Raw genomic sequence first — 23188 nt, 5'->3', positions numbered from 1 at the left:
CGCCTGAAACACCTGCAACCAATAATTTACTTTTGTTCCTGTAAGTCAGTTTGAGCCGGGTCTTTGACTTCCGCACCCAATATAATCCTGATTCAAAGTCCATTTATAAAGCTCAGGTAATGTGAACTGACAGTATAAGATAAAAGGTAGGAAAATGGTCAAGTCTCAAAAGAACTGATTCAAGCTATGTCATCTGGGGAAAACCACTAACCCTTCCTGAGCCTCAGTTTACTCCTCTGCCTGGTGGGGTTAATCCTGGGATCCTGGTACCCACGGGCACGCAGAGAAGATAAATGTGCTGTCATGGATGAGGGGCTTCCCAGAGAGCGAGGCAAGGAGCAGAACAGGCCCCATCTGCACAGGACACCCCGGGAGGAAAGGAGACCGGAGCGTCAGAGCCCAGAGACCTCTGGGAGCATGAATCACCTTTTTTCCTGGCCTGTGAGATGAGGTCAGCTGCACTCTTGCTCATGACCTTGGTGACATAGAGAGGGCAGTTGGTTTGGCTGGCGATAGTGATGGCACGGAACACAGCCTCAGCTTCCAGCTGGAAAAGAAAAAAAAAAGGCCCCTGAAGTCAGCAGGAATGGGAGCCTATCAAAGCCACCACTCCCACCTCCACACACTGAGAACATGGCAGAGGCTAAAAGCCTGGCGCTGAGCGCACTGGGTCTAAGTCTCATAGAGCACTCCCTGGCTGTGAAAGTGACTGAGCTTCCGAGGGCCTGGCACAGAGCAAATACTGCCTCAATGCAGCTAGTTTTTCCTTCGCCTGTTCTCTCCCCTCCCTGTGATGATCACCATGGCTACAGGTGATGGAAGCCTTTGATCCCCAGTCTTCCCGGGGCAAATTCTCCAGCAAAAAACAATCCCAGCACCAATGGTATGAAATGACCAGCCGAGGCGATGAGGCACCATGAGTCTCCCAATCCTCGCCTGCATCAGCCGGTGGTCAGGGAAGGGTTAATTCCAGCAGGCATGCCCTATCCTAACAATTCCCAGGCTTCTCCACACAAAGACTTCTTTTGTTATCAACCTCCTCCACCCCATCCAACCGGACCCCAATGTGGAGGTCATGTTTGCAAAGATGCTAACCAGCCCAGTTGTATTTATTAAGAAAGCATGCGTTTCCCTTATTTTACTAACAAAGCAGGGTCCGCAAACGGGTGCAGGCTTTCTCAAACGGCCTGGACCTGAGTTCTGCTTTTGCCACTTAGAAGTGGGGTGATCTCAGGTACCTCAAACAACCTCCTAAAGCCTCAGTTTCCTTGTCCATAAAGTGGGGATAATAGGACGTGACACAGATGGTTGTTCTGAGCACTAAAAGAGTTCATCCATCCAGGGCGACTAGCCCACTCCTGGGGCGAGGCCAGTGTTCCTTGAAGGGTTGGCTGTTGGTCTTGAGGCTGATGGCAGCTTCCGACTGGTGTGCAAGGGCCTGTGTTATACCCAAAGTTACTGCCCAAGTTAGTACAATGAAGCCCAAAGCAGAGACACTGGCATGTTTCCATTCAATCGGCAGCATTTTGGATGGCTATGACATTCTGGTTAGCCTCTGCAGCCCAACCCTTTCAAAAAGACCAAAAATAGCTTGCAGATGCCAGACACAAACCAGCTCCTGCCTGTGGCGAGCTTGGCTCACCAGACAGACTCTTAAGAACTCAGCTGGTCCAGCTGGCATCTCCCAAGCTGCACTTCGTTCCACGTGGATGAGACCCTGGAAGCCACCAACCCCAGGAAACTCGGCCACCTTCCTGAAGCTCACAGAGCAGCCTCTCTGAGACTCAGCTCTGAGTCACTCAGCTGGTGCCTGGGCATGCTCTGAACCCAAGAGGGGCTGGCCCCTCCCATGCCCAGTCCTCCCTCTTCACACCTATGCTGACCTCTCCAGCTGCCCTGGCCCTGTGACCTCGGTGACCTCTGCCCGGGCCCCTTTGATCTCCCTCCCTCCCAGCACTGCAGGTTTGTCAGCACCTTGACAACATGACTATCTTTGGAAGGTTACATCACTCCCCAGCTTCACCCAAAAGGGCTTCTAGGGTTGTTGGGATCTGCCTCCCGGAGGTTTTCTACTAAAAAGGAGACGGGAACAGGGAGGAACGGGGTGTGGGGGGTTGAACAAACAAACCAAGGGACAAAAATAGACTCTGCTCAGAAATCCCCTGGCTGCTGCTGAAGGATCTGTCTCGCCAGCACATCTCCACAGTGACCAGCACTTAAGAGAAGAGTCACTAACTGCACCGGTCACCCTGGCCTACCTGCATTGTGTAAACTTCCTTCAGACACAATGGGCCTCGGCCGCTCTGCTCTCAGCTTCCTTGTGCACAATAACCCGACCACCCAGAGCAGCAGCAAGGACAACTGGGACAATGCCGTCAGCACAATCCTGGGCAAAGCGACTGCGCCAAGGAGGAGCCTGGCACTGAGGACACAGCCTTTCACAGGGGTGCTGAGACTGTAACCTCATCACAACCTTTTTAAATGGAGGTTTGATTGACATAGAATTCTGCATTTCAGGTGTACCACATGGTAATTCCATATGTGTACCTATTGCAAAATGATCACTATAAGTCTTGTTAACATCTGTCACACACAGTTACAACATTTTTTTGGGATGAGAATTGTCAAGATCTACTTTCTTAGCAATTTTCAAACATGCAATGCAGTGTTATTAACTATACACTACCCTGTACATTATATCCCCATGATTTATGTATTTTATATCTGGAAGGTTGTACCTTTTGACCAACACCATCTAATTTCTCTACCCTTTGCCTTTGCAACTGCCAATCTGTTCTTTGTATCTATGAACTTGTGGGTTTTTTTTGGGGGGAGGAAGGGGTGTTGGGGGAGTGATTATTGTTTTGTTTCTTAGATTACACACTAAGTCAGATCCTATGGTATTTATCCTGTTTTATCTAATTTCATGTAGCATAATTCCCTCAAGGCCCATCCATGTTATTACAAATGGTGGAATTTTATTCTTTTTTATGACTGAATAATATTCTTGTGTGTGTGTGTGTACCACATTTTACTCATTTATCCATCCATTGATGAGCAGTGAGGTTCTTTCCATATCTTGTAAATAATGCTGTAATAAACATGGGGGTGCAGGTATCATTTTGAATTAGTGTTTTCATTGATTTCAGATAAATACCCAGAAGAGGAATTGTTGATAGTTCTGTTTTGAGGGTCCTTTTTACTGTGGTCCACCGTGGTGGCACCAATTTACACCCCCAACAGACAAAATTATTTAACTGGTAACAAAAGTATCAATAGACAAAGGAGTGTCTGGGGTGCTGATGATGTTCTGGTGCAACTTACATAGGTGTATTCAGTTTGTGAAAATTCCTTGCACTTTTATGATAGGAACTCTCTTCTCTATGTATGTTACAATTTAATTTTTAGAAGATCCTGGAAGAAATGGGCAATGAGCAGGTAATCATTTCTGGTTCTGATTCTGACTCCTTCTTCTACCAAGTGTGGGACTTGAATGACAGATCAGGAACACGGTTCACTTCGCTGACATGGAGGACCTTGAATTTGCTCCCTGTGTCAGACATGCCCTCCGCCAAGTGGGCAGCCAATTTCCAACTGTGCCCTATGCTGGCAGCTGAGCTTGCTGACCTCCCAGAGGCATGGAATCAGCCCCCACTTACCTTTCATTCGCTCTTCAGCTGCTAAGCACAGGCCCTAATCAGCATTCATTTTACATGTGGGGAAACTTCCACATCTAGACACAATCAAGCCCTTAACAAATCGACTGACATACTGCCTGTTAAAACCTATTCTGCCTCCTATCCATAAGGCCAATATCTAGCAGGTCTCAAACTGTAATGTGGGACACGGTAATAAGTAGAAATGTCTCTGGAATTCACATTGATTAAGATAGGATTTGGAAATTTTCCACTCCTACTGAATAACTGCGGAATACCTCCAACGGGTGTTATCTTGAGAGAGATTAGGGGTCAGAAGCAAGCATTCCTTTCTCCTTTTCTCAGGGGCCCTTGAGTTGGCTCAGTCAAAGTGGTCTTTGGAAGAAATGTCCCAGTCTTCTGTCTGGTACTGATAGAGCTGCGCTGCCTCTCACTGTGTTTGCTCACACACTGTGTGTGCCTGTGCCTGGGGGAGGCAGGCTGAGTACTAGCGCTGCCTCTGTTAAATGACTGACAGGCCATCCAGGAGGCTGCTGGGATTGGCACCATGGTGACGGGAGTCCCTGGGAAGATGCTGGCAAAAGAAGAAAGCCCCTCCTGCTATTGCTTCTCTCTCTTCTCCCCTCCCCCGTCCCCTAACCCCCTGCAACTTACCTCCTCTGGTCTGCTCAGCACATGGCCTTCTGGGCCAGTTATCCCCATCTCCAACATCCGGGCTTGCTCCTAGAATGAGAAAAAAAAAATAGAGGACAGTTTTTAGTTTTTAAAATTTACAACATCACTTAGTCAAGATTTATTTCAAAGCCTAAAATCATTCAGACCAAGCAAAAATGGTTTTACTGCAATTTCTGGTAATACATCAATACTTAAACTAAAACTTTAAAGCACATAAGGCACTATAAGCTAACTCCTAACACTATTTCTTAAGACCTAGAGGGCAGTTTTTAGATGGGCTCAACTGGGATTTGGAGGAGTTATGCTGAAGATGGATTCAAGGGGGAAAAGAATAAAATAGGTATGTTGAACAAATTCATCAATTCTATAGGAGGAATTGCAAAATAGGAAAGAGCCTTAATTAAAAGGAGAGAAAAAAAACCCCCACCACATTTGAGAGTGGCTTGCTTTTATTACAAGAAAAACAGTTTGTTAAAGGGTACTACTTTTTCTACATTGTGCTTCAAAACTCACACGATCACTTATACTTCATTTCTTTCAGATGCAAACCTCTGTAAGCACACTCCCTTAACTCATTTTTTAATTCATTTATGTATTTTAAAACCTATTCATTCAACAAAAAGTACTGAGTATCTGCTTTATGCTAGGCTCTAGGTTAGGTACTTACTTGAATTAAGGCAACAAGGCCCCTGACTTGATGGCCCTTACAGCTCGACCCGCCATTTCCCAGTCTAGTCAACCCACCACCTACATCGGAATCAGCTGGGTTGTTTGTGGAGATGCAGAAGTCTGGCCCTATCCAAGTCTACCAGATCTGAATACCTGAGGTTAAATTCTAGGAACCTGCATTTTATTAAGCTCATCAGGCTCTTCAAAGCTTTACTTGTATGACTGACATGAATGGATTAGAATTTAACCAGACAAACTACTACCTCTAACCACCATTACCTGAGTTCATCTATTGGTCAAATTCTAATTAATTAGGTCTTGGAGGAGGTGGGACTGTCTGCCTCTTGTGGCTAATGGCTAAATTCCTCAGACTTCTGGCCAGCTTTCTGGAAGAGGCAGATGGCTGGACAGTGAACACACGAATGGCTAACTGGCACTGGCACAAATCCTAAGCCACCATCTCTGCAATTTTGCTGCCATTCACTCTCCACGTACAAAGGCCAGTTCCTCTGAGCCTGTGCACTGGTGAGATGAGAGATGTGGAGAGAGTGAACTGGAACCGTGAGGTGTTAGAAGAAGCAATTCCTTCTAGCTGGAAAAGAACTATTTTGTTGTTGATGTTTGTTTATTTTTTATAGTAATTTTTAAAAGAAGAATAGAAAGGAAGATGCTACTAAAAGCAACCATGACAAGTAAAATGGCCGCTGTCCCCAGTTCTACAGTGTTTGAAAAATGGTCAGAGGCTGATTGCTCCAGCAATGTACCTTCATTTCATTCTTACTATTTAATTCATCAAAACTTGGACTGAACAAAACTTCTTCCAAACTCTGGTGAGTTTCCACTTTGAATTGCCTTTGGAACACACACAAGGATTAAGGTCTCCCGTGAAAACCTCTTCTATCTGTTAGGGCACTCTCGCTGTTACCTTGTTTAAGGGTTCTAGGACAATACCCAGGTGAAGGTCGCTAGGGGAACTCTTTCAAACATGCTTGTCTGAACCTACTCCTGACCTCCTGAATCTGACTCTAGAGACCTGGGAGAATCTAGAAATTGGTCTCCAAGCTCTAGAGGTGATTCTAACGTGCTGCTCCTGCTGGAAAGTCCTGTGCCCAAAGCCAGGTTGCTCTATAGCTGGGAGATTAAGAATGGCATGTAAGCTTGGCTGGTATGGCTCAGTAATTGAGCATCAACCCAGGAACCAGGAGGTCACAATTCAATTCCTGTTCATGGCACATGCCAGCGTTGTGGGCTGGGTCTCTAGTAGGGGGTATGGAGGAAGTAGCCCATTGATGATTGTATCTCATCATTGATGTTTCTACTCTCTCCCACTCCCTTCCCCTTTGAAATATGTATCTGTATGTGTGTGTGATATATATATATATATATATATATATATATATATATATATATGGCATGTAAAAGGCCCTGGATGGGTATTTCAGTGATTAGAGCATCATCCCAATATACCAAGGTTACAGGTTTGATCCCCAGTCAGAGCACATATAAGAATCAACATACAAGTACATACAAATCAATGCATAAATAAGTGAAACAATAAATCAATGTTTCTTCATCTCTCTCTCTTAAAAAATTCAATTAATAATAATAATAATAATAAAAAGAAGAATGGCATGTGAAAAGCCATTGGTGCCACCTGGCATGGGTGGGGAGCAATGGCACTTTGAGACACTGATCACTGGGGTAAGCACACGTTTGGGTCATGGCAGTTTTGGTCTACTCCAGGAGGAAAGAGACACTGTCTTTTTCATCTTCCCTCTCCAGTGCTTTACCATAATAGGTGCCCAATAAATATCTGTTGGCTGAGCAGCCAAGGATGCAGTGTTCTCAGACTGTCCTTTGGAAAATACCCCTTGCTGGGACCCGTAGGGAAAGATTGCTTCTTCCTTAGTCACTTTGGCATGAAGCGCAGCCAGAGACTCTGAGGACAGCAGCTGCTTCATTTAGATAATGTGATCAAATCTTTCAGCTCAAGCTGAATTTCATAAACACGCACAAGAAACTCATCCAAATGGATGAATGCCCTTATTCTCTTCCTAACTCAGACCAGATCTTCCCAAGGTGGGGGGGGGGGGGGGGAGAGGGGAGGGAGCAGAGACACTTCCGTGCATGGAGCCACAGAGGAAGTGGGAGAAGGGGCTTTGAGTCGGAGTGGGTTTGCCTGCCCAGGCTCTAGAATGAAGAAGCGGGGAGTTTGGTTTCTGGGGCAGGGACCCCTGGCTGCTGCACTGAAAACTTGGAGAAGGGGGAGCAGTGATGGCTCTAACAGCACCAGATACCTCCCCTGGGAGCGAGGCAGTTGGACCTTCCTCGGAAAATGATTTCATTAGCTCCGGGGGTGTGGAGGACGTAGGAGAAGGCTGTCAGGGGCTTGACTAATTAACCTCTGGGTCATAAGCAAGAGGAGAGTGCACACTTAGCTCACCTCCCCCGCTAGGGAGGGAGACAACACTCCAACAGCTGGACCGGTGGGGCAAGGGGCCCAGATGTACCCTCTCTGGGTGAGATGCCCACTGAGGCCCATCATGTAAGGGACTGAGATTCTGGTCTCCCAGTCAATTGCTGTGATTGTTGGGCCAGTGACGTAATCCTTCTGGGCCTCAATGTTCTCATCCACAGAATGGGGAGGATGGCAGTCAACTTTAAAGGCTGGGTGAAGATTCAATGAGAACCTAGGAGACCATGTATAGGAGCCTGGCACACGGTGTAGGAAGTGCTCACCAAGTGGCGCCTGCTATTAGAAGCCGACAAGTCTAAGCTAGACTGGACCACAGCACTGTTTCCACACCCCTGCCCACCACATTCACCACGTCCGGGACAGCTTCTGACATGAAGGCAGAGCCCACGCACTTCCGAGCCGCGGAGGACATCTGTTTTGGCTCACCCCTGTGTAGCCTGGTGCCTGGCACGGAGCGCTCAGGAAATACTTTCTGAAAGGACGAATAATGGCTTCTTGCTATTCATCATATCGCACGGACTCAGAGAGCTCACACTCTCTTCTGGCAGCTTCTGTCTGGCTGAGGCCAATCTTGGAATAAATAAAACTCTGGCCACGGCACATCTGTGCATCCAGCCCATTAAGCGGCCCTGGAGATGCAAGGGAAGTGCTTTCTGCTTCTCACCAATGTTCACTTTGGACCTTGGGACCCTCACTTCCATCACTCGCAGGTTTCTCAGCATGATTTCTAGGAAACCAACGGGACATGTGAGCCCCAAGAGACTTAAATTCTTTATCATCTAAGGCCGAGAGTACCGCAGTCCTGGATCAGATTTCTGGCTTCTGAGAAGCGCTGCCTTAGGGATTTTCTTTGGGACACAGAATGCCACGTAGCTTGGACTCATTTTCAAAAGAGAAGCAGCAATACTCTCCCAATACATAGCCTGATTGGAGAACCTCCTCTTCTGGACATGAGGTCCTTTAGGGCAGGATTTTAATGGAGCGCTTACGATGGTGCCTTCCACACAGTGAGAGCTCAAGCATCAGGGAAGCAAAGAGGAAACGGAGGAGATGCAGAGCGAAGCCCATGCTGAGAACACCCTCCAGGGGGCCGCACTCCCTTACCTGGGCAATGATGTCTCCGTTCTCAGCGTGGACCTGAGCGATGGCTCCCAGCTCACCCAGGCAGGTGAAGATCTCGTAGAGCTGAAATGGAAATGAGTCTCTGTCACTTTCACAGGCCACTGGTGCTTGAGGCCTGGTTACGAGAGCCAGAGGGGATAAACCAGAAGCAGTAAGTGCCTGGGGCAGAGATACAGACTAAAACGTGCCCGGCCCAAGAGGGGCGCAAGTCCGAAGAAATTCCAGAAGACTGTCTATATATAGAACCTACTGTGTTGCCTAAGCAGCCAGGGTGAACACATAACAATGCTGCCGACCACTCTACTGCCCCTCAGCACACATTTTTAGGGAATTATTTCCCATTGAGCTGAGACGGAGCTTCAGAATCCTTTTCAACCCGAGCTCCCAAGACCACCACACCCTAGCCAGGAGCTGAAACCCCTCTCTCTCAACCTCTCAACACAGACCTCCCTTTACCTTCTAATCAGGAAAGCTGGGAATGAAGACTTTAGATTTGTCTAAAACACATCTCACTAATTTCCTAAGGACAGTCAGAGGCAAGCTGGGACAATTCCCCCAAATGGCAGGCGGCCCTCCTAATCCTTCAAGGCTGAGCACCTCGCCTGTTCCCTGAGCTCATAAGGAGTTTGCATTTGCTTGGTAGATGGAAATTGAGGCAGGGCCTTCCTCTTGTCCTCTTGAGAAAGCTGCTGCCAGTGGAACTTCTAGCTCCATGTCTGCCTTGCCCTGGTACCCTGCCCGTTACCTGATTTAAGATGGAGTATGGTCTGCAAGAAGCACTCTGGCCCCTCGGTCTCCCGTGGTGCCCACAGTGACTCGTGTGGAAGGAGCCAAGGTCATCAGCAACAATGGGAAACCCATCCAGATACCCCATGCCACGCAGCAATGGGTCATTACCTCTGTGTTGGACACCTGGTACAGATCCTTATAGGCCATGTAAACCATGAAGGAGTTAACCCCTGCAAGAGAGGGAGGGAGGGGAACAGGAAGAAGGCAGCGTTATCACAACCACTCTCCATCCTTCACTCCCATGTCTATGGCCCATGGGGCCCGAGTCCATTACAGGCTCCAGTCCAATGCAAAGTGATGCTTCCCGTTCTCCAAGAGCATTTTTCTATTCCCTCCTCTCCCCAGAAAAGCAACAATTCCTGCGTAATGTCATAGAGATGGTCTCCTCTTCTGCACTTCTTTCTTGCCCACAACTAGCACTCCCCAGCCCACAGGGTCAATAAGCTTTGTTTTAGTTTGATGCAGATCCTATACAATAAAGAGCTTATATGCTAATTAGGTTGAACAGCAGAACCATCTGGACAACCTTCCAGATGAAGCCAAGGCAGGGAGGGCCAGCTGAGGCTGCAAAGGGCTGTGAGGGCTGGCCAATGCTGAGAGGCCAAGCCCCTTGCACGAATTTCATGCACCAGGCCTCTAGTAAGTATATATATAAAATTGAGAATCACTGTAGCACACTGGTAGTGTTCACACACTGGAGGTTGCACACATACTAGTTCAGTGCATTTGGAATATCTGACTTCTTGAGCCTCAGCTTCCTCATCTGTAAAATGGAAAAATAACAACATCCCTTGTTATTTTTCCATTTTACAATTTTTAAGTCTGGGAAACATTCAGTGAGATACATGGCTAGCTCCTAGTACTCACTAACCCTGACCCATGCTTGGTCTCCATGAACAGATCTCCTGAGGTTGGTTTATTTCCCTGTTTAAGGAGTGCCTGCCCTGCACATGACCTCTGCAGGAGTGAATCTGAGAGGACCTTGTCCTTGGGGAACCAACAGAGCTACTGGGCAGAAGTCAAGCGTCACCTTGAGCTTAAATATCTAAGCCATGAGAGTATTGAGAAAATTATCCATTTAGTTTTTCAACTCAAATAAACTACTAATACAGTAATGTACAGAAATAGGTGGGACTGAGGAGCAGAGAGTCCTTTCGAAAAAGGGAGGATAATTTTGATCGCCAACTACCAGGGCCGCCTCAGCCCGCAGTGTTCCAGGCCAAAAGTGGCTGCAATCTGAGAACTTCCCTCCCCGGAGTGGTTCCACTGAGGGCAGTTCTTCCCAACACCACCCTGCCCACAGCCTCTGTGTCATCCGTGGAATGACCGGGCCCTCTGGAAGGAAGGGGGTGTTAAAGCTGTTCGGAAGCCCAGGTGAAAGGAGACACAAGGAAGGAGGGAGAGGGTTAACCTCTCATTCTGGATCGGGAAGGGTGGGAACAGAGCTTGTGGGGTGAGAAGGGGTATGGAAAGGAAAGCTCGTCTTCTGAGAGGTCATCCTCTCCCCTCCATCCCAGAACACGCTCCTGGCCTTTGCCTCAAGACTGTGCATCTCGTCAGTCCTGTATCTCATGGCATCTATTCTGCTTCCTTCTGCCTCAGTGGCTTGGCAGAGGCCATTCCTTATACTTCCCTACGCCCCCCAGGCAGCCTTAGATGCCAGCACATCGCGTGTCTGTATGGGGGGGAAAGGGAGGGGTGTGCATGTGTGTGAAAAATCTGGCCATCCAAATGTAGGAAGAAGTAGAAGAGTCAATGGGAACCTAAACCATTTACTCACTGAGAGGAATCCCCTCTCTATCTCCCCCCGACCCCTGCCCAACACACACACACACAAGGACATGCTTCATGCCCTAAGCTCCTAGCCTGAATACAAACACATTTTTGCTCCCAGAAATATCTTCTCTTTTCTGAGGATGCTGTGAATATATAATAGTAATGAGTTTGACGAGTTTGACCTTTGGAGTAAAAATAATGAAGCTTAAAAATTCCTAATCTCATATCCAGTCGGTGTGTGACCTTGTATATGAAGTTAACCTCTCCTGGCCTCAGTTTCTTCCTCTGTCAAATGGGCAGCACTGCACGTAGGGGAAGAGCCTAGACTGTGGAGAGATCTACTGCTTGCTACGCCTTCTGAGCCTCAGGGTCTCCGTCTGCCACGTGAGGATAATAACTCCCATCTTGTGGGGACCCTGCAAGGGGTCAGAATGACAGACTAAATAAAGTGCCTGGAACGCAGCCGTGCCCCTTTCTCCCAGCACGCGTGCTTGAGGTTCCTGGCTCCAAGCTGGGGGAAGGGACTCAAATGAGTGGATGCTGTGTGGAGGAGGGGCGAGGGGGGAGGGAGGAAGGCACGCTCGGGCTCACCTTTGTCTTTGATGAGGCTCTGCACCTCCTGCTTCACGCTGTCGTTCCAGTGGGTGATGTCCACGTGCAAGGCGTAGTCACAGCAGCTCTTCCCATCGGCCCACTCCCGCCACTTCTCATAGGCCTCCGTCAGGCTGGACTCGGGTTCAGGCACCACGTGGTCGACTGAAGGACAGAGACCCCAGGCGGGTGACTCGCTGACACAGCCTCTGTTCCCCTGTGTGCAGGCCTGGTCCTGCTTGCGTGGCCAGGGCTGCAGGGTTTCTATTTCCTGAGCATGGAATTGACTTTGGAAAGGGTGGCTGATGGCTTAACTGTCACGTAACTATGAGAATCTTGTACAGATTACTAGCTTCTCCAGACCTCGTTTTTCTCATCCTTGAAATGGGTCCCAGGTGGGGTGGGAGGCAGGATGTCATAGTGCCTTCCTTCGAAGTTTGTTATAAGGTGAAGAGGGAAAACGCACCAAAGTGCTTTGCCTGATGCCTGGCACATAGTAAGTGCTCAACTAATGTTTGCTATCAATGTATGCATGCTATGTGCCGTTATTAGCAGTACTGTAGGGAGTCATCAGAGCAGATAAAAGGCCAACTCCCCCCTAAGGGTGGAGGGAGGGTTTTAGAGTTATGTCAGGGCCCAGAAGAGTGATACCCCCATGCTCACTGCCAGACAGAGAGCCCCTGTCCTCTGAAGGAGCCTGACGCTAGGCCCACAGATCTTATTTCTATGCAAGTTCTTCATCGAGAATCTGGTTTCCTTGAGGCCCAAATCTACTCATGCAGAACCTGCAACCTAAATGATATTTTTCAAAATAATAACATTTAGAGTTGGTGGGGATAAGGCAAAAGTGACACCCTCAGAGTTTTCCTTTTAAACAATTATAAAACAGATGTCAAAAACCTTGGCATTTTTCTCATATCTTAACTCAAGTATTATTCCCACAGAATTAAACTATGCTGCGTGCACAATCTGGGTTCTAAAGATGTCTGTCAGTCTAAATTATTGCATATTTATGTAAGTGAAAAACTAGAAACAATAGAATGTCTAACAATAGGGCAGTTTGGGTAAATACATAAATTGTGATCCTTCATAAAACAGAGGGTTTGGCATCCATTCTACATGTTGTGGTAGAATAAACATGAATGAATGGAAAGACATCCGTGACATTTCATTTTGTGAAAATAGGAGGCGAAAACACAGTGTGTCTATTATGATCCTATTTTTGTTAAGGAGGGGAAAAAAATATATATATAGCCAACTGAAACATTGATGTGGGGCTTATGGGTTGTCTTTCCTTATTTTCTTTTTCACATCTGGGTTCTTTAATTGTCTACGAAAGACATGAACACTTGTGTGGTTCTTTGTATACTTTTCTCCCTTGTCACCTGAAAGTCTGACTTTCCTCCTGCTCCTTCCCTCGTGCAGAAGACTGAGCAAAACACACATCTCCAGAGTGCTGACAACTCAACTCCTTGCCCAGATGGCAGAGAGCCAAGCCAAGATCCCTCATTTCCTCAGGCCTCTATCGTAAGCAGCCTAAGTGCACTTATCGGAAAGCAGATGCCTGCAGCTACATTACTGATGTCTGGACACACACCAGGGCCTCCGTGGGCAGGCAGCTGCTGAGAAGTCAGCTGGCTTCCCTGCTTTGGCTGGAATTGCACCTTTTATGGCCTCGATGCAATTGTCCTGGGCTTCCGCACCCAGCTAGCTGGAGCTGAAGCTAAAGCCTGCTAGAGCTCTCATCAAAAGGAAGCAAAAGGAAGTGAATGATTCTAAGGTTTAGGCTGTGCTGTGTTTGTGGATGGATGTATAAGGTGTTACAATAAACAGCGGCCTTGCTGATCAAGTTTGGAATGGGGCCTGAGAGGGGACCCAGGCCATTGGGATTCGCTCAGGACAGGGAGGACTGCCCTGAACCACTTTCTGTCCAGTAATCCAATGGCACGCAACTCCCTAGGTTTCCTTGGAATTGTAATATAAGAGTTACCAGAAAATAAAGAAGAAGAAAAAACAAAAAAGGAAACCACAGACATACCGTAGTTTGCCCAATCTTAAAAATATGAACTGGTCAACAAATAGCTCAGACCAGATAACACTAAACTCTCTGTTATGCTCTCTGCCCCTCGTGCCTGAGACCCAAATGGGAAGTTTTGAAATAACTTCCCCCCCCCATCCAAACTTTTTCAGTCTGCTTGTCCCAGTGACAGGCCCAGAGGTGGTCATTTCTGATTCTCCTTTACCGGCACACCCACCCCTAATGCTAAGGAAGACAGGAGGGGATGAGCTCATTGTCATGATCCTCCTGCATCTCTTCCATGCAATGTTGGTGAGCTGCCAATGTCCTCACTCCAACCTGCTTCTATCAGGCCCCATTAGGCAGAAAGTCTACCAACTGTCTTAAGGGACGTGAACAAGTTATCAGTGAGCACAGTGATTAACACACGCCTAATACTTGGGACCAAGAGCATGTAATTTGGGGGAACTCACTGATCATGGTGGTGCCGCCAGCTAAGGCAGCCTTTGTCCCTTGGAAGAAGTCATCCACTGTGGTCATCCCCTTGTAGGGCATCTGGAAGTGAGTGTGGACATCGATGCCGCCGGGGATCACCATCTTCCCATTGGCCTCGATGGTCTTCACCCCTCCAGGGACAATCAGATTGTCTCCAATTTGCCTGGCAAGACAGTGAAACAATTGGCAGTTGAAAAGCGTGATTTCAAAGACAGACACAGTATTGTAACGTTTTAAACATCGGAACACATTGATTAAAGTAGATTCACAAGTTCAGCGATCTAGAAACAAATAAAGATAGGTATACATACCGAAAACCATCTTTACAGACACAAACAATCCAATGTGCTGTTTGGGGAAACATGTGTCCTGGTTTAGTACTGTAACCCCAGGAATCTGAGAGTGTCTAGCACATAGGGTGTGAAATAAATATTTTTTTTTAGGAGAGATTGCATGGGTAATGAATCATTTAAAGAACAGGCATGTGCACTTAGCTATCCTCTAAGGGCGTTCACCTGGGCTCCTAACAAAAGAGGTCCTTCGGCACTCCAGTCTTCGCTCCTAAGCCTACCCTTCTGTGATCATGTATCCATCAGTCACATACAAAGGCAAATTCAGAGGGAGGAAGTCAAAGATGCAGCTGCCAAGGAAGATGATTATGACAATCTCAAGCAGACACACCTTCCCCCAGGAAGCTAGAGCCCCCTAGAGAGTACAAGAGGAGGACTGGGGTGGGGAAGAAGCTGGTGAGTGTGCCCAAGGCACATTCCACCAGGCCAGGGACAAATACAACTAGCCCTGGAACAATGCCACCTCATACTTCATCTCACACTGCTCGAATTATTTGTGACTTCACACCCTTTAAATGGCCAATTCAACCTCTCCAATGTGGATTGCAGGTAGGACTCTGATTCGTAAGCTCCTACATTGTCATTAAATACCTCCTACCTTGGGGGATCCAGGAGCCCCACTGCCAGTAGCATGAATGCTCCCCCTTTGTTCATAGCCAGCCGAGAAGGAAACTCCTTTGGGGCACCAGAAGTCCACTAGTAGCCTGCCAAAATCTTAGTTCTGCAACTCAGGTCAAGTGTTTCTGACAAGTTAAACTTCACCACGTCACCCCGGGGCCATTCCAGAGCTGCCACAATTAAAAACACACTGTGGAAAAATGCAGCCTCTGATTGGAACCCCATTCTAGTCCAGCTACTGGCCAGCTGTGTTCCCGTCTTTCCTCCCTTGCTGATTTCCCCTTGCTGAAAAAGAGAGCCAAGGGCATGAAGAGCTGTCCAGTCTCTGTGTGGATGCACGTGCGTTTGCACCACTATGACAATTAGTACAACACCAAGTCCAAAACAGAAATGCCTTCCTCTTTTCCTGCACTGACCTAACCAAGGTTATATTAATTCCTGTCCAGTTTCTACTAACAGCCAGGTCTAGGAATTAAGTATAAATCAGCTCTGGAATTGGGGTAACTAGAAGCACAATCTTAGCTTTGCCAGTTACTAGCGTTATGACCTTGGCCAAGATACTTAATTTCTTCATCTGTAAAATGTAATAAAAATGCTTGTTGTGGAGATTAGATGTTATTGTGTTAAGCTTAAAGGGCACTGTTAAGTACATAAGAAGTCAATAGATACCAGCTACTATGATTAATGACCATCCTACTCCCATTTATTAACCAGTCCTCTCCCTCTGGATCTCATAATTCTACTGATTTAATATTTGATGTTCATATTATCTGGTAAAGTTAAATCTGTCATTTGTGTGTGCATGCGCACGCGTGCATGCACACACACACACACACACACACACACACACACACATTATTTAGTTCCCCTGAAATTATGTAAGGTTCCCAGGGGAAGAGATGACTTGGATCCCAAAGGCATGTGACATAGCATATGTCCAGTGTGTAAGACAACTGCCTTACACATAGCAAGCACTCTATCAATATTCCCAGGCAAACAACTATAAACAGTTGGAGGAAATAATAAATGCTCCCAGACTTACAGTGAGATTATATGTCCCAATATACCACTCATACACTGAAAATATCGTAAGTTGAAAAGGCACTTAATGTACCTAATCTACCAAACATTATAGCTTGGTCAAGTCAAGAACATTTAGATTAGCCTAAACTTGGGCAAAACTACCTTGCTGTAGCTGCCTAGCATCATAAGAGAGTATTGTACCATCTATCACTAGCCCAGGAAAAGATAAAAATTTAAAACTTGAAGTATGATTTATAATGAAGGAGTATTCTTTCAAACCATTGTAATATAAAAAAAAATCATAAATCAAACCATCTTTGGGGACCTCTTGTATTTCTGTTTCTATACTCTGTTAGAAACATTGTCAGGATTGGATGGAGATCATGTTTATCCAACCTTGTCTCCACCACCAACCCACACATCTGATGGTTAAATTCCTTCTATAATATCTTTGTTAAGTGGTCTCTAGTCCAATCTAATAAAGATGCCAAAAGGAATTAATTTTGCATATTCAACTTTGATAATAGATGACTGAATAAGTGTGTGAAGATGGATTGGTAATAGATGACTGAATAAGTGTGTGAAGATGGATTGAACTTGCATTTAAGACTCAACTGTGGAAAGTTCTGGGATCAATTACTAATGACTGTCATAAGCTCTGAAATAAGAAAGAAGCATTGGGTAATACTTATTTTTTCTATTTCTGAATCACCAAGTGAGGGAATTTGCTACCTCCAAAGAGAGCCGACTATATAAAATAATACTCAGCAATAAAAATATAAAATCAATTGTGAATGATGTTTTGACAAAATTGTTTTATATTGGTTAGCTTGCCTATTATTTCCATTTTTTCCTACTTCTCCTGTGAAAAATTATTTATGGAAATTGGCAAGGCAACTAAATACCAAATCTAGCATTGTTCATTCATTCATTCAAGGTACTGATTAATACATCTATCTTTAGCAAATTATTTACTTTCTATGTTCTTCTTTCTCATTTGAGACAAGCGTAATAATAGTACTTCATAGGATTTTTGACAGATCAAATAAGGTAAAGTGTAAAAATATTTAACAGTGTCTGACATACTACATACTCAATAAAAGGTAGCTCTTATAAAAGTGCTAAGTGCTCAATGTGCTAAATACTAGGGAATATGAAGATGAACAAGATATGGTCCTTGCTCTCAAGGGGGCCTAAAAGTGTCAGGATTGCTATGTTTTATAAAACACTGTGTTTTATATAGAAGGGGAAGCTAGCTCAGATTGAGGTTCTGATAAAGAATGTCCTCCAAAAAATTTATATCTAAGCCAAGTTTTTTAAGACAAGGAAGAGGTCTCCTATAACCATAATATTAAACTAGTCAATAAAGTTGAATAACATAAATACAAAACGGAACGAGGTCAGGAATGGCTAGTAAGGTGAGTTGAATGTGCCAGTGTTATATAATATTGCATCCCTGTGGGGATGTGCCATGCCTTCTGTGATGAAAGGCTATGTGTCTATCAAACCCTTCTTTAAAGGTCACTGGGTAAGGAACCTGCACATAAAGGTTACCTGGCTGTGCTGCTTACAGGCATCCAATAGCAAACCATTTTGCTAAGGAATTTTACATTCCTAACGTATCTATTTGGAAATCTCGCCTGGAATATATGTCCTATCTGTGCTCTTACCTAAGTCAAGGTTCAGTTTAAATGACCTCTCCACCCCAAAACCTTCTTCTGGACTCTTCTAAATGACTTATCCTCATCTGAACTCCTTGGGGACCTATTTTAGGGTGCTACCATTTGTGCACACTTTTCAGTATCCTTAAGGTCAGTGGTCACATCTTCCACTTCTCCAAGACGCATAGAACGCCCATCCACCCAGCTGGCCCAAAGTGCCCTCCACCTCAGTGGATTGATCAAACTCAGGTTTTTCACTTTATTCATGTAATCCAAGTGAACTAAGGCTAGCTCCCACTTTTGAAGAAAAATATGCATCCAGGCTGAGGGGTGAAAATAAAGATTCAATTTTAAGGAGAAGAAAACATGAAACACAGAGAACCACTAGTTGAATAAGCAAAAAAGTCGAAAGCTTCTTTTTGAAGAAGAGGTTAAGTACAAAAAGATAAAGAGAAGGGTTCTAGATACATACTTGATGAGGCCATCTTCCATGTAAATATCAGCATAAAAGGACTGATCATCATTGACGATTCTGCCTCCCTTGATAAGAAGGCGGTCACTCTAGAAGAAAAAGAGAACAACAGTCAAGATTTCAGGGAAGAGTGGTCTGCCAAGGCTTTCCAACTCCTTGCTTTGGAAGTCTAGTGAGAACACATTTACTGATGAAATCTGCGCTCTCAATGCATTCAGTATTTGAACTGGGAGTACTGGTTGGGGATCCAGTCTTTCGAATTTGGTTCTAATACAAATTATTCTGCAGTTTCACCTCTTGCTTCTGCAACCTACCATAACAAATCAGAAATGTAGCTACTGGAGGAAAGACACTCTTTTATTATGTTTCTACTTCATTGAGCATTCAATATTTAAAGTGGTATAACATATACTTCAGTGCCTAACACGCAATCTGGTATTTTTGCTGATGCTCCACATGATTCTCAAAAGTAGAACTTTGGATCCAGCATACTATGTCTTTAAAAGTCTTTACAATGACATAGTAGTCATGTTGCATTTAAAATTCAGGATACTTACACAGGTATGCACATGTGCACACTAAGTTGTGGAATGTATAAAAAAAAACTTCTTGATAAAAAAGAAGACAAAACTTCTGTAGTATTTAGCTCAGGCTAAAAAATATTATGTAGACTTCATATTTGTTTCATTATACTAAGTACCTCCCACATCTAAAATATATTTCTTTATTGCTTTTATTATTAAAAACTAGATGCCTAATGCACGAAAATTTGTGCAGAATGGGCATTCCTTACCCTGGCTGCTGGCACAGCCATGAGCGCCTGGGGCAGTGTGAAAAGCTTGCACTGTTGCCTTGGAAACGACAAAAGCCTCCTACCCCCAGCCACTGGGTGCCTGTGTATGCAAATTAACCCACCATCTTTGTTGGGTTAATTTGCATACTCACTCCTGATTGGCTGGCGGGCATTGCAAAGGTACAGTCAATTTGCATCTTTCTCTTTTATTAGTGTAGATTGCTTTTCTAACTGAGAAAAGTCTTTACAAATCACAACTAAAAGGAAGTGTGGAGAGTGATCAACTGGGAACAATACATGTAGATTCCAAGATTATTCACAAAATATAAATATGCATTTTACATATAAGTCAGGAGATAAGCAAATCAGTATCAGCTTCAGAGACTGCAGATTTCGTTAAATGAATGGAGCTTAGACTGCAGCATGAGGGATGGATAAAGCTTCCTTAGGTTCATGGGGGAGAAGAGAAATCTTAGGTTGACTGCACCAGAGTATGAAAAAAGAATAGTAGTTTAGGTTTTGTTAAGCTTTAAACTTAAGGACTTCATCCACCCACTCATTCAGCAAATTGTTATTTAATATGTATTATTAAATAGGTGGGAAAAGTACCCTTGTGAATGAGTCATGCAGGTCCATAGCATTTATGGAACTTATGGGACAATCTGGCGATAAAAAAAAGAAAATCAATGAAACAAATAAAACAAGTAAAAATGTATTAAGTTCTGCAAAATATAGGGAGTAGAGCTTGTCTATTTAATTAGAGGCTGGAAAAGGCCTTTTCAGGAAGATCACTTTAGGTGGGGTGGAGACAGGGAACTACAGACAGAGGGAACAGCCTATGCAGAGCCCTGAGGTAGGGGTGTGTTTGGTTTCTTTGAAAACCTAAAAAAGATCAGTGTGGAAGGAGCTTGGGGATCCAAGAGGAAAGTGGCATGAAATGAAGTTGGTGAGGTAGACATGGGCTTTCAAAGAGAACAGGTTTTATTTCAGTTTTTAAACCTTTATTGTTAAGAGAATTACCAATGTCCCTTTTCCCCCCATTACCTTCTTCCACCTGGTTCCTGCCCCACCCCAGGCTTTCACCACCTTATTGTTCGTATCCATAGGTAATGTTCTTTGGTTAATCTCTTTTCAAGCCTCCTTCCCTCTGAGATTCCTCTGCCCCAGAACATAGGTTTTATGGGGAAGGAAGCCCTACACACAAGCTGACCTCTGGCTTCAAAAATTAAAGTGCCCTGGGCCAGAAAATGAGAATTGATATGAGGGATCCATGAGCAATAAAGCAAATTACCACTTAGTTTCTCCTGCTTCCAAGGTATTGCATGAGGATAGAAAATTTTATCATGCCATATTGTCAGGGGAAAGGATTTTAAAAAGATACTGATCAATGAGGCACATAGAAAGAACCTATACATGTGGCGAGGAGATGTAGTAATAAGGTCAAATACAAACTCCCAGCACCCATGATTACAAGCTCTTCATGGTCTGGGTGTGGTCAGTATGCCCACCCTTCTTTATATCATGTACTACCTGATATTTTATACAATGGCAGAACTAAGACACGTGTAGTTGTTGTCTCATATCAGGCTCTGGGGCCACTGAGCCTTTGCAAAGATGTTCTCTCTGCTTTCTCATTTGTTTACCTGACATCCAACCACCATTGTCTCTTTTATTCAGCCTACAGTCCATGGGTTTCTCTCCTAGGACATGTTACCTGACTTTCCAGCAAATTCCACCTGCCACCATTGCAATTTAGCTCACACAATGATATTGCTCTATAATAGCTGTTCAATTGTCTCCTGATCAGACCAAAGACTCTCTAAGTCTTGGAACTATGTGTCTTTTGATCATTTTACCTTAGTTCCTGCAGCCCATCCTTGACAGCTGTTAGGTCATGGTCAAATGAATGAGTGAAGGGTGGGAAACGGGAAGTTGTATTATATTGGTATGATGGAAAGGCCATCTGAGTCAGAAAATTATGTGAAGGGGCCAAAACATTGGACTTCTAAGAAAAAAAAAAAAAAGGAAGGCAATTGTAATGTACTGGTTTAACATGAATTGAAAATTTATATAAGGCAGTCAGTCCTAGGGCTGTGCTTCCTACACCAGAGAATATAGATTCCCATGCCCTGCTCTGGTCACCACAGCTGTACTTTATAAGCATTATACACTGCTCTGGTGTCACCAGACAGCCCAGGACCAAGTCACACACCAGTAGCAGAAACCACTGCCCCAGGCACCTGTGCCTATGAGGACGAGAGAAGCACCTCCAGTAGGAGCTTCATAATAATAATAACAATCTTGGTAACTATACTAGTAAGAGTCCCTCTTATAGCTCAGTGCTTTTCTGATATTCCTTTATCTTTCTACAAAGAGCTGGAGTAAGCTGGGTTTTGGAAAGGAGCCAGTTACTGCCTGAATGGAGACCAGCTATGAAATATGACTGTCCTCCTGCTTGGGGACATCCAGCCCTGAGCCACTGGCCTGCTCATCACTTCCTTCCACACGTATCAAATGTCAGCCCAGGGCAGAAGTTATCTCAGGCCCCATGTACACTGGGGGATTAGTAAGAGCGGATCTAAGTGGAGTTAACACCATTGGAAACCCTTCAAGTGATAATTAAATAAACCTCCTCTTGCTCAATAATCAGGATTCTCAACAGAGCTACCAAAACCTCCATTCACAGACCTCCAAGGGATGCTGCCCTGGGCTCCTCAGCTTGCCTCCCTAACTTCTATGCAAGTGGTTAATAAAGCTGCCTTATTCACATTAACTTTTTCCATGCATGTGGCATGGGATCCATGACAAAGGACAGCCCAGGCACACTGTTACTAGACACAGAAGAGTCTGAAAAGCAGGCCTTGGGCTTGTCACTGAAGAGTGACATAACTGCTGACCGCTCCCAAGCCACATCACACCAAACCTCACTTGCTACAGAACGTGCTCGTTTGTGAATTCCTGGATCAGCTTTAGAAGAGTAACACATGCTGGGGTCAAAACCCAACAAGACGAACAGATCTGACTTCTAAGATTAGAAGGGTGGTGTTAGAAAGGATGGGTGAATGCGGCTTTGTGGGCTTTGTTCCCGGCAGCTAAAGCTGTCTAGCACCCAAGAACTGATGTCCAAGGGGGTAAAATGCTCTAGTTTGGAGCCTACCAGTGTTTCTCCTAGAAGGAGGTATACAAAAGATGAGGGTATGCTGGAGCACACTGGGATAATCTGGGGGATATCTGGAATGCAAAACGAAGCTATTCAGAGCCCGAAGTAATCAGCCCAGGACTCTCCTGCCTTAGACCCTGCACAGTCACCCAGGGCTAAGTGTGGCAAGCTCTGAGAGGCCATAGGAGTGCCAGGCATACCAGCTAGTAAGTCCAGCTGGGTTCTCTCACTACTGGGAGGGATGGGCAGACCATTTTACTAGGCGTGTGATCTTGAGTTAGGACTGAACCTCTCAGAATCTCAGGTGTTTCTTTTATTAGCTAAAAGGGAATATACTAGCTAGCTCATCACATAGGCTGCCAGGAATAAAGCTGTGTGTGCGTGTGTGTGTATGTGTGTGTGTGTGTGTGTGTGTGTGTGTGTGTGTGTGTGTGTACACACATATATAAACTATCTAGCACACAAGTGAACATCTCTAAATATTAGTTCTACTGACTCCATATTATTTACAGTACCCTAATATTTTTAAAGCCTTAAGAAGTATGTTGAAAAGGGGCGACTTCCCATTTTTCAAAGAGAGGTGAGTGACTTCCTCTGAGTGACAGAGTCAATTAGTTCCAGTTGGAAGAAAATTCAGCTCTGTACCTCACGGTGCTACACCCGGTTCCATCAGAAAGCCACTGCACCAAGTGTCTTAACCTGTATGATAAGCAGCTCTTCCTGACAGGGCTCTCTTCTGTTTAATACCAACCCTGACTGTCCAGTGCTGATACTGCTGACCGGTGCTCTGCGGGAGGTAACCTTAGGAATCCAGTAACTTTCCGCCGCTGCCACTTACAAAGTCA

General features: G+C 45.1%; 1 protein-coding gene across 2 annotated transcripts in view; it reads right to left on the bottom strand.

Moving 5' to 3' along the window:
- DPYSL3 (dihydropyrimidinase like 3) overlaps nt 1-23188 on the bottom strand; it is a 102905-nt gene that overhangs the window by 11107 nt on the left and 68610 nt on the right. For both annotated transcript variants that reach the window (XM_084883704.1, XM_084883705.1), the window contains exons 2-8: nt 18391-18479; nt 14245-14429; nt 11755-11919; nt 9496-9557; nt 8581-8661; nt 4311-4379; nt 427-547 (exon numbers count right to left, since the gene is read on the bottom strand). In XM_084883704.1, coding sequence (XP_084739830.1) covers nt 427-547; nt 4311-4379; nt 8581-8661; nt 9496-9557; nt 11755-11919; nt 14245-14429; nt 18391-18479 — 772 coding nt within the window. The remainder of the gene's footprint in view (nt 1-426; nt 548-4310; nt 4380-8580; nt 8662-9495; nt 9558-11754; nt 11920-14244; nt 14430-18390; nt 18480-23188) is intronic.

The sequence above is a fragment of the Pipistrellus hanaki genome (genome assembly GCF_964339955.1).
Source record: "Pipistrellus hanaki genome assembly, chromosome: 5".
Classification (NCBI taxonomy): Eukaryota; Metazoa; Chordata; class Mammalia; order Chiroptera; family Vespertilionidae; genus Pipistrellus; species Pipistrellus hanaki.
Note: the sequence above shows the minus strand (reverse complement) of the source record. Positions and strands in the feature narration are given on the sequence as shown.